Here is a 16,791-nt window from a genome sequence, read left to right as displayed (position 1 = left end):
CTAGGAGGAGGGGCGGGAGGTCGCAGCTCGCTCTAAACCCCGCCCTCCTCCAAGGCGATTGGCTGGCGGAGGAGGCCCCCCTCATTGAAGAGCGGGAGGTCGGCTGCCGAGGCTTTCCGCGATTGGCTAGCTTGTCAAGACCGGCTGCGGATGCAGGCGCGCGAGTCTGACGGTTGGAAGCCGCGAAGAGCGCCGCCGATTGGTCGGTGGGCGCGGTAGGACGGAGAGGCAGGGCGGGGCTTGAGCGGCGATTGGCTGCCTTCGACCGAGGCGGGAAAAACAGACCTTGTTGGCGTTGCCGGCGGTGTCTTGGGTCTCGCGCGGGGCTGTCTCTCCCCCTCTCTGATTGGTGCGCGACTCTGATGTCGTCACTTCCTCTGGAGCGTGAGGAGAATGTGTGGTAGGGGGCGTGAGGGAACTTGAAAGTCTGTGGTGAGTGAGGCGCTTCCCCCCCCCCATTTTTCTAACCAATGTCTCTTTTTTCCTCTTTGTAATCTTCCTTCGTGTCTCTCCCCCGCACTGGCCCCTTAATGCTGCGCCCGAAATTTTTGGTAAAACACGGGTTTTACCAAAATATTATTACCGAAAAATATTATTAAATTTCTGTGCCGCCCTTAATCTGGGGTTCACAAGGCGGTTTACACTATAAAAACCTAGACATACATACTGTGACAAAACAGACAAAAAACAGTTTAAAAATCCATAGATTGTTTAATCCAGAGTTTCCCAAACTTGGGTCTCTTCCTTTTTGGGACTACATTTCCCATCATCCCTGACCACTGGTCCTTTTAGCTAGGGATGATGGGAATTGTAGTCCAAAAACAGCTGGAGACCCAAGTTTGGGAAACGCTGGTTGCAAATGCCTGAGAGAAGAGGAATATTTTCTCCTAAATATATACATAATGAAGGTGCCAGATGAGCCTCCCTGGGGAGAGCATTTCCCAAATAGGGAGCCACCGCAGAAAAGACCCCGTTCTTGTGCCACCCTCCGGACCTCAGGTGGAGGAGGCACACAAAGAAGGGCCTCGGGATGATTTCAGGCTCCAGGTCAGTTCATATGGGGAGAGGCGATCCTTGAGGTATTGTGGTCCTGAGCCATTTAAGGCTTTAGAGATCAAAACCAGTGCCAGTGGTTGGACTACTACTGCCATTGTTACTACCATTAATTCAATTTATATACCACCCTTTATCAAAAGACCCCAGGGTGGTAAACAGTCATACCTTGAGTTGAATGCACTTCAGGTTGAGCGTGTTCGAGTTGCGCTCCGCAGCAACCCGGAAGTAACGGAGCACATTACTTCCGGATTTCGCCACTTGCGCATGCGCAGACGCTCAAAATGACGTCACATGCACAGAAGTGGTGAAAAGTGATGCGTGCGTGCGCAGACGTGCCATCTCTAGTTACGTTTGCTTCTAAGGGTACCACTGTACAGCGTTAAAAAAAATTACAGAACATCAATGATAAAAACATAAAAAGCATACTGACAGATAATAAAATAGTCATCATAATAACAGTCCTCTCCCCTACAATTTCACAGGCCATAGATTATTTAATAGCCATAGGCATGGGTAAAGAGGAATGCTTTTGCCTGGCGCCTAAAGACATGTAATGAAGGCACCAGGCAAGCCTCTCTGTGGAGAGCATTCCACAATCGGGGAGCCACCACTCTTGTTGCCACCCTTCCTTGTCACTAGGCAGCTCCCAAACCCCCGTGTTACCATTTTATTCTATTTATTTCTTTTTAAATGTTTTTATTTCATTTTGCAACATGCAGCAAAGGAGGACTGTTGCAAACATCTTGAATGCCTTTGCATTATTCACCCATAAGGGCTTTCGGGATACAGTGGTACACGTCTTGGATTACAAACACGTCAAGCCCAGAAGTGTGTGTCCTGGTTTGTAACCATTTTTTGGATTACAACCCCCTTTTTTTTTGGATTATGAACAAATTTTTTGGGGAGGCCCCATTGGCGAAAGTGCACCTTGGGTTACAACCTATTTTGGTTTACAAACAGACCTCCAGAACGGATTATGGTTGTAAACCAAGGTACCACTGTATTGTGAATGAAAAGGAAAATGCATTATCACACCACACAAATGGCATATAAAGAAAGAGTATATACAGTACTCTACTCAAGGAGAACTCACCAATAGTCCACCAGGAGACTGGGAATGGCAGGAGTCCTTGTTTGCTGTTCCTGTGTCATGTAAGATACAAATGGCCACCATACTATGTAAAAAAAGGGGCTTTGCCCTTCCTTTAGTCACTTGTTTTCATTTTGTTTCTTTAATGTATTTGTATTCTGTCATTCTCCCATGATGGCATTCATTATTATTATTTTTCAAAATGTGTAAAATGTAAAGTAACAAAACCAGTAGCTAAATACAGTAAGCCTTCAATATACCGTATGTGAGGTTATATTCCAGGCATCATGGCCATTGGGATTTTTTCCTGGATGCCTGCTCTTTTTTCACCCCTTAAAAAAATGTTTTTTAATTGCCAAGCAGAAGGTACGTAAGCTAAATGCACATAAGTTGTGAGCTTATTGTACATCAAAACAATTTTACAACCACTGGTGCTTGCTTGCTATTTAAAAAGGCAAATATTAAGTTGTACTAGTTAAAAACGTATAAAGCACAGAGCTTCCCCCTTCTTTAATGTGTTATCCTCCAGGTACCCTTTTCCAGATTGACTCCTCTGGCCAAGGAAATCCTGATGTGCACATTCTGCTATGGATCCACTGGCTCATTGCGAAGGACTCTGCGACATGTTTTAAGGCAGGCATCTGGCTTAAAACCCCATGGGTTTTATACACTAGGAAATTTGAAGTATAACTACAATCGTCACCTGCATTACCACAGACCGATTCCAATAGCTTAAGGCAGACCCTCCAAGTGTCTATTTTCCAGGGACAGAAACCGTCCCAGTTTCTGATTTGATCCCAGAATGTCCCTCTGTTCCTTAGAATGTCCCTACTTTTCATCAGAGAAGTGTTGGAGGGTACGGTAGGACATCTCCATTTTTGCCAGAGAAATGTTGGAGGGTATGCTAAAGTGCTGCTGTGAAATAACTGGAAATTTGAAACCATTGTACCTCAGCTGAAAATCATGTAGCAATCCACCAGTGCATCCAAATCTATATTCTCTCTGCCTGTGTTTTAAGGTATAGCTGTTGGACCTCACTACATGCTCATTAAAGCATACACAACAGCATCTTGTGGTTGTACACACAGTGGAAGTGTACAAGCTTTCTTTCAGGGAACCTCTGACAAACTATGGTTTATTGGAATGTATTGCAAACAATCAACATATTATTGTATTTTTATTTTGAAATGGATTTTGTAGCTTAGGGGCCAGAATGTCTGTTTAGTATGAATGCTTTTTATCCCACACTGACTTGATGGTTGTGGTGGGTCCCAAAGCTTATTTTTATATTTATATCGCACCTTTCTTCCAAGGAGCTCAGAATGACTGGCATACAACATCTTTTCCTCATTCCCATAAGTTGAGGAATAGCCAGTGGCGTAGCGTGGGTTGTCAGCACCCGGGGCAAGGCAAGTAATTTGCGCCCCCTAACCCCTGGATTTGCGCCCCCTAACCCGTGGATTTGCCCTAACCCCAGATGTTGCGCCCGGTGCGGCCGGGCCCCCCTGACCCCCCACGCTACGCCACTGGGAATAGCAACTCGTCAAAAAATACCCAGAGAGCTTCATGGCTGAATAATAATAATAATAATAATAATAATAATAATAATAATAATATATTATTTATGCCCTGCCCATCTGGCTGGGCTTCCCCAGCCAGTCTGGGCGGCTTCCAACCAAATATTAAAATACAGTAATACATCAGACATTAATAGCTTCCTTAAACAGGGAATAAGGATTTGAATCAAAGTCTCTGTGTTCCAAGTTGTGCGCTATTCTGTCCACTCCGCCATACTGTCTCTTTAAAACACACAGTATTGAGCACTTTATAAAAATGTAGAAGCCATGTCAGGAAAAAAGAAAAGAGTAATTTCTTACCGAACATTTTGTTTCTCTGCTGTTCTTGTGTGCACTTTCCTCATAACATCTCCCAATCCACATATTACTTACAAGTCACCCTACCAGTTTATTGAGTGTTAATTAATCCAAAATTACTCAAACACAGCTGGTTGTGCAGTCACAAGCAATAAGGTGCATTAGCACCCTGAGGTAAATTAGGCAGAAATATGATTGCTCCAGAAGTACTAGATTTAAGTTGCTGCACCTGCAAGCTACATCTTAGCAGCTGCTTGCGCCCAGGACTCTCATTAGCTTTATTCCTGTAACATTAAAATCAGGTTTAATTTTGCTCTTGACCCGAGCTGAAGTGGTATTGGTCCTTTGGTAATCTTTGCTGCTGTACAGTCCAGGGTTAAAGTGTTTGAGTTGCAACCCTCATTTTTATTGTATTGTATTGATATGTTGCCTTTCATAACAAACCAGGTTCTAGAATGCTAGTATCATCCCCAGGGCCCCAGTTGTAAGCAAAATGGGTGAAGGTGATTGTTCATATTAAAACAGGGTTAGACAAAAAAGAAAAAGCTTCCAGCCAGCCTACCCAGACAAATAATTTAGCCATATATATATCATTTAGCCATATATTATATATATATTAGTTCAGTCTATCTGTTCAGTCTATCATTGATAATTGTTTTATATAATTTTGTATACTTAGATGGTTTTTTTATTATTAAGCAGCCTGTACATTTTTCTAAATAAAATGAATGAATACATATATGGAGAATAAGGCTACTAGCCATGATAGCAGCACTGTACATCTTTGAAGACCAGTTTATAAGGAACACAAGTGGGAAGAACGTTGCGCTCATGTCCTGCCTGTGGACTTACCATAGGCACCTGGTTCGCCACTGTGAGAACAGGATTCTGGGCTTGATGGAAATTTGGCCTGGTAAGAACATAAAAAGAACCTCCTGAATCAGGCAGGCTAAAGGCCCATGTAGTGCAGTATCCAGATCTCACAGTGACCAACCAGATTTCTGAACGCAACAGCACTCTTCACCTCTGTGGGTTCCAGCAACTGGTACTCAGAAACTTAGTCTCTGACAGTGAAGGGAGAACCTAGTCATTGATCCACCTGCAGGATTTTTCTTGTGTTCATATATACTTCTGTGGAATTTTTTGAGGAGGAAATTCTCCTTGTGATGTGATATTTGAATTAAGTAAGTCTGCTTCAAAACTAGAGGGCTGAAATCCGCCTACTGCTCCAGCAGCTGAAAATTTCATACTTCACTGAGATTTGTATGGGGAACATGTACAGTAAATGCAGAAACCAACAAGACAAAACCAAGGAAGATTCTAGTGCCATTGTAAGAACTAACACTTTTAGCATAGCGTTGAATCTCTGATTCTAAACCTCCTCTGCCTTGTGTGATATCTTCAGAAGAAAAGGCTAAGAAGTAAACCCTACACAAATCCAGAATGGAGTTCCTAAGATGGATGGCATCTTGTGCACCTCCTTCCAGCAACTCCTGTAGCCAAGCTGGTGCCAGACATATTGCTCTGCTTTCCTTTGGGCCTTATCAGCAAGGCCAAATGGGAGTCTTGTCATCTGGGCAGCCTAGGACCTCCATACACACTGGCCAGCCTTGTGCCCAGAGAGGTCACTTCAGTGCTGCTAGCACAGTGGTTTGACTTCACCCCCAGAGGCACATTCCATTGTCCATTGATACAGATCTGTGCCAACAATGTTTTGTGTTCAGAACCCACTTCCACCACGATGCATGAATTAGTCACTTAAGTCTTTTTTTATAAATAAAAAACCAGGAAAAAGGAAAAGAAGGCAGAGAATACAAAATATGTAGAAGCAAGAGTGGGGAAGAGAGATGAGATTAACAAAATAGAGTGGGGAAACTTTCCTGGTAAATGTAAATGTGCAGCACGATTGCTGAAAATTTAGGTTACCCTGAAGAGCAATGAAAGTAATCAGAAAGTAGATATTAAGGCTAACTGTTATATCTTCCCTAGGTTATTGCTGTACAGAGGCCCTTTCTAACCAAAACTGCTTTTCTTTTGCATTTCTACACTGCAGGTGCTGATCTTGCATTCTGCTCCAGCAAATGAGTCACTAAGGCATTAGCCAGTCCTGTAGATGAGTAAATACATGTGCCAGCTTGTTTTGCCTTCTGCTTTGAAACCCAAGAGCATATCTTGGTGAAATGTTTTGGGTAGTGCTTTCCCAACTTCAGACCCCTGCTCTCCCCAATTCCATAATTTAAAATCAGAACCTTTACTCTTGTATCTGAAAAACTTCCTCATTTTTAAGGAATCCCGATAATAATACCTACCCTCAGAGAAGTATGCTTTCTGTATTCACCTCCTCACTGGAAGGAAGCAAGTTCTGAACAATGAGTTATGCAGAGATGCAACGGATAAGGTTATTGGTGAATGAGCTGCCACAATTCACTAGAGAGTTTCGATAGGGAACTCTAGTGTAGCCAGTCCCATCCATGTTTGCTGTCAATGTTGATCAGCCGGCCATTGATGTCAGCAAACTCTTGTTTGCAAAGGAACAATACAGAGCTAACTTTGATTACCCCTTTGTAGCCACTTCGCACTTCACATTACATCTTATGTCAGGTGAGGGGCCAAATTTGAACCAGTGCTGGACCTAATTAGGCCTATTATCTGGAAGTTGCCAGTGGAGCTAATTACCTGTTGCACTCCATGGGCCACACAACCTGAATTACTACATATCAGGGACTCTTAACAGTCCAAGTAGTTTTTATTTTTTATTTTATTTCTTACCATCCTGCTACCGTGAGATCCCAAGGTGGATTACAGCAATAAAAAATGCAATATTAAAATCAGTTTGAAATAAATTATATTCAAGAGAATAGGGAACTAATATATGTACAAATGTGTGTGTGTGTGTGTATCAAGTGTCAAAGGCCAGGGTAAAGTGCAAACAATAAAGCTTTTTGTCAATTAAATTAACAGAGAGTCAGAATTGGTGGCTGCTATACTACAAATCACATTGAGTGATGCATGTCTTGGTTAAGGAACATTCACACTGTAGGAATGTGAGCAGACTTGGTATGACTAACAATAAACTATGTTGTCTCTTGGTAGCTAACCCTGGGAGCACATGAATGGCAGACATCTCCTGGCTGCTTCTGTAATTTCTGTCCAGAACTCCAACTTTGTATATCCTTCATGTCAAAACTGCTTTTCCAGGCTACTCCTAGATTTGAAGAGGTAAGTCCACTCCAGAGCAGTGATCAATTTGGACTACCATCTAGCACAGCACAAACAGGAAAGCTGTGGCCCTCCAAATGTTGGGCTTCAACTCCCATAAGATCCAGCCAGCATAGCTAGTGATCACAGATTATGGGAGATGTAGTCTAATAACACCTGGGGAGTCCCAGTTCAAAAAGTGTGCAATGAATTCTCTAGGCCTGGGGTCAGTGTGAAACAACATTGTTTCCCCACTTGCATGACATTTGGGGCTATATGGCAATGGGTAGTTTGCATACAAAATTCACATGAACTTTTATTATTGATTGATTGATTGATTGATTGAATTTATATACCACCCTATACCCGGAGGTCTCAGTCTGCTTGTCATGCGACTGAGGTTTGCTTTGCTGTAGTGGAGACCAGGCCATGGCATTACAGAAGTACAAGACTTCCATCAGCAATTTGAGCATTATGCACTATGAGGCTAACACCATGTAGTGATAGTTTATCATTTTAAGACATTTATTTATCTGAGATAAATTTATCCGGCCATGTTAAGTAAATGGCAGTTTGTGGGCATTCTCTAAAGTTGGATGGGCATTCTCAGCCGGGGGCTACATTCCAGCCATACAAAAGCCAGAGATTTTCCTTTAAATGGCCACACGCACAACCTTCAAGCAGGCAAGTAAGAGGACTTGTCACAGTTCAAGGACACCTTCCAGACAGGCAAAGCATCCAAGGACATGGAGCGGGGTCAGTGGGGGGGGGGCTGGCCTTGAGAGAGTAGAATAGAGAAAGTCCTAAGGGCCAGATAGCAGGGCTTTATTCGATCCTCAGGCTTGGAAGTTCATCACATGGGGCAGCAGAAGGCAAATGCCATAGTTTAAACTGCGGTGAAAAGCTTGAGTATTTGGAACTGCAGTTGGAAGATTCACCACACGGGGGTGCTGCATGGCTCAGCAGTATGTGATAAGTGAAGCCTAGTCCAGAAAAGCCTTTTCTTTAATAAATCTGTTAACATTTACACTCTAAAGTATGTCAACATCGTTTCCAGTAATCTGTAATTCCTCTATCACAAAATAGATTAATTCTCATTTTTCAATTGTTCACCGAGTAGCCCACCTTTCATTGTGATGCATTGCAGGTTTAATTCCCCCTTTAGGGCTTAATCTGAAGCAGGGCATAGTTCTGGCCTCTAAAGGGTCAGCTCTCTCTTTTAGAACATACAAAATGACAAAGAGCGCACAAAGAGTATATAACTGCAACCAGTTCTGTCCCCCAGGAGGTCACAGAGTGAGTCTCCCATACAGGATTGTTTCCCACCGCTTCTCACTTATGAAATTAAATTGTCTGTTGCAGATGGGGACTGCCTTTTCCTAACCAGCTCTGTGAGTTCAAATCTGAGCTGAGGTGTGAATCCTCCGCTCAGAACCTGTGAAAGCAGGTTGCTTATGCCATTTTCATTCATTTTTTCCTAAGGCAACAATCCCAAGTACACTTCCTAGGGAGTAAATCTAATGGGACTCAGTGGAAGCAAATATGCAAAGGATTGTGCTGTTAGATTATTAAGATGACAGGTGATTAAAGACTTAGGTTGCGAAGCTGGTATGCACCTGCAATATTTGTCAGCTTCCAGTAGCTTTTTCATCTGGTCTTTTAACAGGTACAGTTGCCTGAAGTGTGGCTGCTCAGGTGACTCTAGGGAAGCGAACTACAGGTATCGACTCTCACTAGAGGTAGCCGACACTCATGATGTATTTGAGGTGACAGTATTTGGAAGCTGTTTGGATACTTTCTTTGGAGTGACAGCAAAGGGACTGCAGAGGTAAGGAATGCAACATCATTTCTCTGCTGAAAATGAGTGTTTCCCCCTCTCCCCCCCCACCCAGTACATCCCAGACTGCATGTGATGTAATTATGTCTCTAAAAACAGTTGCGGCACATTTTGCTGCTTGGATACCAAGCTGGTATTTATTAATAGGGGCAATTAAATCTGTGCAGCTATGAAATTTGTGGACATTCAGCAAACCCAGCATATTCTAGTGGGGTGGATCCCTGGACAAACCTGGACTCAAATCCCCTCTCAGCTTTCCTTAAAACATTTTTTAAACTGATGTTTGTGTATATAAACATCCATCTGTAAGATGAAAGAAGAGCAAACAGTGACTACATCTTGCCATCTAACCCTGATTTCAGTTTCTGAGAAAAAGGGAGCATGATTGCTTCATGCCCTGCATTTAAAAAAATGGCAATAATCAGTCTTTGTCCAGAAAATTCAAGCTCTACACTGCATGTGTACCAGTGAGTAACACTGAGGTAAGCTGGAGCAAAGCAGGTACAGCATACTTAAGCTAAACTGTCTTGCAGGATTTGCAGAAGGAGATGAGCCACTGATGGACAAAAATGAAGGGTTCTGATAACAGTCAGAGGCCATGAGAAAATGCTTTTGTGTTCTCAAACTTCTATGCTTTATAAGAGAATGCTGATTTGAAACAAGGTTTGAAACAGTGGTGGGGGCCAAAAATTGTATTTTTAAAAAAGAAGCAAAGTAAAGATTCTCAGGAGCCCTGATTGATGCTAACTAGGCTCCGATAGCAGTCTGTTGTCATATGACTCACTTCTATTTCTGATACTAAGCCAGCCTTTTTAGCCACCTGGGAGCCATTTAAAGCTCTTCTGAGGTCTTTTGGGAACAGCAGGGTGCAAGTGAAAGAAATGATAACCAAAGAATTGACTGAGTTGCTCAAATTCATATGTGGACTTTGGTACCTTATTCCAGTACTCCATTAAAGGTAGCCAAATTATAACAGAAGCAACAACTTGCAGAATTCTCTCTCCATGCAATTCAAAAAGATCCTCTTCATATGGGGATAGACATGGTAACATTCCCCCCTTCGCTGGGAGAAGCGCAGGGAGAAGAAACACCATGGTGCATCTGCAGCTGCACAACCAGACACCATCATCTGCCCCAGCTGCAACAAAACATGTCTCTCCCACATTGGTCTCTACAGCACAGCAGGCGCTGTGACCTTCCAAAAGCTTGAGTTCACCTCCAAAGGCATAATCCTCCATCGTCTCCCAAGATGGATGGATGCCAACAACAACAGCTCCCTAATTCATAATTTCCAAGCCTTTTTCAGGTTTCAGTGTATTCAGGCTTTTGGTTCATCTTGTCCAGTATTTACGAGAATCTGCTGTAACTGAGAACAGCTGTCAAAGACTCCAGGTAAAGATCTTTGATAAACCTGGGAGACTGTCCCAAGAAACCTGATACATACAAAGGAGATGGAAGGAAGGAGGGAATCTGTTTCCTTTTTCACGGCAGGCCTGGAAAACCTGAGTTCAGCATCTTCTATTGTACAGTCGTACCTCGGGTTACAGACGCTTCAGGTTACAGACTCCTCTAACCCAGAAATAGTACCTCAGGTTAAGAACTTTGCTTCAGGATGAGAACAGAAATCGCAGGGCGGCAGCACGGCGGCAGTGGGAGGCCCCATTAGCTAAAGTGGTACCTCGGGTTAAGAACAGTTTCAGCTTAAGAACAGACCTCCAGAACAAATTAAGTTCTTAACCCGAGGTACCACTGTAGAGGGATTGAGGGAGGCATTAAAATTTGAATACGGTGGATGCTGTCCTTTTCTGATATGCAGGCAGACATTTCCACGTACATTTTCAACTTGCTAATACATGTGCACAAACAATCCTGGGTGTGTTTACTGCGAAGTAAGTCCCACTGTGTTCATTAAGGCTTACTCCCAGGTAAGGTTGCACCCCATAGCACAGTTAGTGATGTCCTGGCTATTTGAATGGAAGTGCATTTTGCTAAATTCTCTCTTGGCAGCTTGCTGCAAAGTGTAACACAGCAATATTATTTTGGCACTTGGACCTTAAATTCCTTATAGGTCTCAGAAGCCAAGCTGTATCCAGTCAGTAATTTTTGGTAACACTTTTATTCAAGGTACATTGAAGAACTGAAACAAGAAGCAAGGGAACCAGACAGGGATGCAGTTCCGGGTTTGGTATTTCAAGCAGTTGAAACGTGCTTCCTTGGGAAGAAATTTGTCTTTGGAGTTAAGGTAACTCACCCCCACCAGCATGTTTTGTTCAAAGAATACACAACTCATTTTGGGGGGAGATGAGCATCATTCAGGGGGGGGGGATGAAAGCTGCCAAATTTTGTGCATGACTGCCTTATTTCTATATTTCACCCTAACCCACCCCCACCCTCAGATGCCCTGGAACCTTTTTAGCATCTGGGGCATTCTAGAGGGTGTGGAATAGCTGGCCCAAGAAACTGAATTGTTTGAAATGTAGAAAGAGAAATAACTTGCTTCTGCATTATATCAATGGCAAGCCCTACCCCATCCCCCGCCCAGAAAAAAATAACTCGTCACCAAAATCCACACACACTCCAAAAAAAGTCTACTTGTTGTGAACGGGGTGAAGAATTGGAGAACCTATTTTCGTTCTGCGCTAGTTACTTCACAATTGGTATTTTAACTAAAATTAAGACACCAAACATGACTAGTATTTCCTACAGCAAAACATTAACGTCTGCACCAGGAAATCAGTCTGGCTGCATTTCAAAATTAGAAGAGGAGTGGGAATTTGTGTACAGATCACTTTGCCTCCAAGCAGGAACGTAGAGGCAGTTACCAAGAATGAAGCTTGAATTTCTCGATCCATAAGGTGCGAACTAATAATATATATGCCTCCAGCGTTCTGACTTTTCCAAGTGATGGCTATGAGACCATCCAGTTCTAACTGCTAAAAGTAAACACGTGCCATCAACAGCTCCTTGAAGCATGTTTGGATATTTTCCCGCTCCCCCTTCAATCAAAGGCACAGCTCCCGGGAGAGGTACAAAATCAAATCACTGCAACAATAATCCTACTCTAGGCTTGCTGATTTTATTTTTTTCATTTTCAATCTCTCTGTTCAACAGCCTAGAGTTGGAAATAGGTAGACTGTTTGTGATCAGAGAGAGAGAGAGATTACTGTCAGTTTGCGTAGATATCCTCCTACTTTGGGCATCTGCCTCCAGACACTTTATATGTGAGGAATTATAATGAGCGGTATTAATGAGAATAAAGCTGCTTATGAGGAAGGGTCTCTTCCTCAGAATATCTATTTTGTGACTGTTAGATTCTAGGAAGAGCAAAAAAACCAAGGCTTGCTTCTCACCGAAGTAAATCTGTGTCTGGGGTACACCACCTGAGGGTGCCGATGTGTGCTCATGTGACTGTGGAGGTGTCTACATAATTATTTTCCGAACATGCTAGTTTCCTATACGCAGAGACTTTTTAATATGAGGGAGGAGTCATTTTGAACTGAAGTTGCCCCTTACACTTGTTGTGGTTGAAGAGATTTGGTGCTGGGCTTGCTTTAGTGCCCTCATCAGTTTGCAATTTGGATTGACCCTCCTTGTATTATAGACAGGAGAGAGTCCTGCCTTGTAAACTGAAGCATTTGGGTTCAAAACATGGAATCCCCTTACAGCAGGCACACCAACTCCAAAGGGCGTAGGTGTCTTCAGACTCCTCAAAATCTCCTGATGGGGATGGGCTCCCTCCATGTTAAGGGGCGGCGGAGGCTAAGTGCGGAGTGCTTTTGTGGCTGACTCCCCCTGAGCACGAGAGGAAGCCGCTCTGCAACATTCTTGTGCATTGTGCACACAATATCACACATATGACATCAGACACATGTCGCATGCCAGGTCCCCCTAATATTGGGCACAAGACAGCACCTCTGCCTTACAGTACAACTTCCAAGTGAATCCAGCCAGCTAGCCTCTCCTGCTATTCTGTGGTTGAAAAGAACCGTCCACTGGTTGTAGTTAGGAGAAAGTGTTTCTGTATAAACAACCTCTTGGCCCTTGAGTGCATAACAGATGCTTACTAGATAACTTATAGTATGGAGTTACAGGAACTTGAAATTTCAATCCTGTGTATCTGGAGTTTTGGAGCAAGGGTTTGTTTCCCGTAGTCCCATGGGTGCAACGATCTGTGCAAAATTTGTGATAGAAATTGAAGTTAATGAGAACCTTGTCTGTCTTAAGAAGCAAAAGTCCAATATCAAAGAATAGCTGTAAGTTCCCAAGGGAGAACAGCAATGTCTTTCTGCACAGGTTTGGTCTTGTCTCACTTAGACACTCCTTTTGCTGTTCCTGACAGTTTCCTCAACTCTGCTTGCTAATATGCAAGATAATCTTTCGGGCCTTCCTCTTTGTCCTCCTTACCTGAAATCCTAATAGGTTTCACCTGTTCTTGTCTAACTGGCTATGACTGCAACCCCACAGATCTAGCCCAAGTCCTTACTCAATCACAGTCCTGCAACTCAGTTTCCAGTGCAGTCTGTCTACAACAATAAATATCCTCCTTATTGACATGTGGATACCAAATAAAACTATAATGTTGTTCCCCAATAACATAACTTCAAAGGAAACCCAGGTGTACCCATGTGTACCTTGCTGATAGACGTGCATATGCAGAACCCAGGTGTACAACTGCCATAGGTGATGATGAAAATGGGAATGTTTGCTTCAGAACTGAAGCATTTCGTCTTGGTGCAATTCTGCTGGACTACAACTCTCATCATCCTTGGCTATTGGAAATACTGGCTGGGGCTGATGGGAGTTGTAATCCAGCAACATCTAGAGGCCCGTAGGTTCCTGATCTAAAGTAATCAGCTTCATGAAAGTGATTGGTCCAGGTAAACCTCTTAAGGTTTTGAGCTATGAAATAGAAGTACCTTCTTGTAAAGTATGCTAGCTGATAGAGCACCTTCTATTCTCTTGCAGGATTCTGATAAGCAGGATGGCACTGGCTCCATGCAAAATGGCTGCCGAATTGACAAGAACTCCAGAGCTCTCACTGCCTGTCAGATGGTTGTACCAAACTCTGGACTTGTGGGCTGCACTGTTATACAATACCTCAAGGAGCTGCAAAGTTCTTACTCCAAGCATAGCCATGGGGGCTTCTGGCCTCCTGACTGCTTTGCAGCTGTTGATCAACCAAGCAGAGAACTCAGTGGCCTGCATGGCTCTAGCACCTTGGGTGCAGTTCCATCAAGTTGCATAGATGTTCTTTCAAGTCTCTGGCCTCAGTCATTTGGACTGACTTCCTCCTGTGTTTCTTCAGGAACAACCGCTGATTTTGTAGCTCTAAGTACAAGCAAGGCTGCCCAGGATGAGCCAGACTCGGATGATAGTCCAGTTTCTTTGCATAGCCTGTCAGTCTTCAAGCCCCAGGACCGTAACCTGACTGTGAATACGAAAAAAGAACAGAAAGATAAGAAATGTCATTTGCACAATGTCACTGAAAAAAGTGAAGCAGAAAACTATTCCTCATTAAGAAGAAAAGACTGCAGATCATTGCTGAGCCCCTTAGAATTAGAGGAGAGAGACTCTCCTCTGAGAAAAATTAGCATCCAGTGCAGCGATGGACTGGAAAAATCATGGACCTCATTCCCACCCCAGACATACGATGGATCTCTTTCCCCCCTTGCTCCATCTTCCAGTCGCATTAGAGCAGGCGGAAACACTCAAGAAGCTCCATGGCTTTGGGATGAGCTGCCGTCATCCGAAAGTTTCAATGAATTCATTGCCAAAATTGAAAATGACAAAGCCATGGTGTTGCCAGCAAAAGCTGATGTTTTGGAGCATTTCCCCAGTCAGGAGGCTGATGAATTCAATGGACCTTTTAAGCAGTCGTCTCCCAAGGCAGGCATTTGCAGTGCCAATTTCATTACTGAAGAGTCAGGTGAGAAACTGAAGAAACTAGCTGGGAAGATGGAAATGTGCAAAGAAGATAATTTCCCTTGCCACCAGCTGAATCTTCCATGCTTCATTAGCAACAGATATCACCAAGAAGCCTCTTACACCTCTTTACCCACTGAAGAAAAGGAAAATTTGGGGTGTTGGTCCAACCAGCACCCAGATCTTTCACCTTGGTCCACCCCAACTGGAATTAAACATTCTCATTCAAAGGGAAGCTGTCTGTCATCCAAGGAAGGAGTTGGCCAAGAGGTCAGTAGTTGTAAGAGTCTCAATTCCTGCTCGTCTACCAACAACTGTCTCAAAAGCCCTTGTTTGCAAACCAGGAAGACTACCCACTTAAACTGTAAAGGTGATGGTAATTTAGACAAATGGGAAAATAAAGGAAGTGTTAGCGATCAGCTAAACCAAATGGCTGATCTCACAAACACCCAGGAACAGGGTTTCACCCTGGCAACTTGTGAAAAAACAGACAAAGTTTGTGAGAAAGGGAGAGAGTTGCTCTCAGAAGTGCAAAATTATAATTTTAGAGAGGCTGAGGTCAGCGGTTCCGATTGCCCCGAGGGTAGTTACAATGCTTCAGCTGATCTCTTTGATGCTAGTACCAGACAGGCAGGTGCCACTGTACGAATGTTCAACTTGGCACAAGCTTTCTCTCCACAGGAGAGCACACTGAACAAGAAGTGTGTAAGATCTGAAGCCATGCTGAGTGAGCAAGATGCTAGCTGGAATACTTCTTGGCATGGACTGTCCTTACATAAAATGTTCGCTACACCTCATCAGAAAACAAGCACCCCAGTTGCTGGTTCCATATCTGAGTTTGAGCACAGCCCTGCAGGTACTCCAGGCTTTGTGCCTGATTCCCAGTCAACTCCCCTTTCCAGACCTTGTCGACAAGTAAGCCTCCCTAGCGGGAGAGAATCCATTCTTACCAAATTGCCACGGAATAAATTGTCTTGGATCAATGCCAGATGCAAAAGACCCAGGCCTTCCTTGAAAAATTATTTAGCGAAACAGCTTGTCAGCAAGTTCCCGCAATCTAGAAGGTCGAGCGATGCAAATTCTGTTAGCATCAATGCATCTGGTCCTCAGCAGCTATCTATCAAAGTAAGTCCAGCCCAGAGGCTGTCTGAAAACGATGATGAGGAATGGATTCCTCCGTCGGATAAAAAATCGATACATCCACTTGCTTTCCAGAATGCCAGTTGCCAAGTTGCAGAGAAGTCTCCTCTTTCTGAAAACAAAGTAAGGTTTGTGATTCCAAAGTCTAATGTTAGCTTAAGGAAGGTAGAATTCATTCATAAAAGGCAACAGCCGACAGAGACTAGATTTGAGGATGGACCTGTTCCTGAAGATGGTGTTCATCTCAGACAGCTCATGAATGCATCCCCCAGCTCCTTTCCTTCTGCAGACGTCAACGGGCCAAGCCCTTCTTCCACGCCTGGCAGCATGCATAACACTGCAGATTGGTCTTCTGAACTGTTCGTGTAATAAAACAGCCAGCTCTCCCGCTTGGAGGCCACTTTGTCAAATTCATCTGCTTGTACGTAAGTTTCCTTTCAAAACATCCTTTTTGGTCAGCGTTGTGCCTTTTGACATGTTCTCAATTATGAGTAGTTTTCTGAAGTGATTGTGAAATGGGAAAGGGCTGTTTTGAAGAAAAAAACCACTATTGTTTGTTATTCCTCTTGGCACTTTTAAACAATGAATTATGTCTGTTGGACTGAGCATTAAATAACTATTTGCTAGAAGACAAAATAAAATGTTGCCTCTATCTCTGGGTATTTTTTATCAAT

At 43.4% G+C, this 16,791-nt stretch overlaps 1 protein-coding gene across 2 annotated transcripts; it reads left to right on the top strand.

Moving 5' to 3' along the window:
• Positions 1–180: 180 nt before the first annotated feature.
• DDIAS (DNA damage induced apoptosis suppressor) lies at positions 181–16,769 on the top strand. 2 transcript variants are annotated; one of them, XM_083609653.1, is made up of 6 exons: positions 181–432; positions 6,074–6,209; positions 7,114–7,239; positions 8,885–9,046; positions 11,180–11,297; positions 14,021–16,769. In XM_083609653.1, exons 3-6 carry the CDS (start codon positions 7,130–7,132, stop codon positions 16,484–16,486), a joined length of 2,856 nt encoding a protein of 951 aa, XP_083465779.1. In that variant the 5' UTR covers positions 181–432; positions 6,074–6,209; positions 7,114–7,129; the 3' UTR covers positions 16,487–16,769. The 2 variants fall into 2 exon arrangements, with proteins under 2 accessions (XP_083465779.1, XP_083465780.1); XM_083609654.1 differs by lacking the exon at positions 6,074–6,209 and having other exon boundaries at positions 214–432.
• Positions 16,770–16,791: the final 22 nt, after the last annotated feature.

Source organism: Podarcis filfolensis (genome assembly GCF_964270895.1).
Source record: "Podarcis filfolensis genome assembly, chromosome: 4".
Lineage (NCBI taxonomy): Eukaryota > Metazoa > Chordata > Lepidosauria > Squamata > Lacertidae > Podarcis > Podarcis filfolensis.
This window is presented reverse-complemented; position numbering and strand designations above follow the sequence as displayed.

Excerpts from the sequence above, each read along its gene's own strand:
- DDIAS (XM_083609653.1), top strand. The coding sequence starts at position 7,130 with ATGAATGGCAGACATCTCCTGGCTGCTTCTGTAATTTCTGTCCAGAAC. Across the intron at positions 7,240-8,884 it reads CTACTCCTAGATTTGAAGAG|GTACAGTTGCCTGAAGTGTG; the intron begins GTAAGTCCACTC and ends GTCTTTTAACAG. Across the intron at positions 9,047-11,179 it reads ACAGCAAAGGGACTGCAGAG|GTACATTGAAGAACTGAAAC; the intron begins GTAAGGAATGCA and ends CTTTTATTCAAG.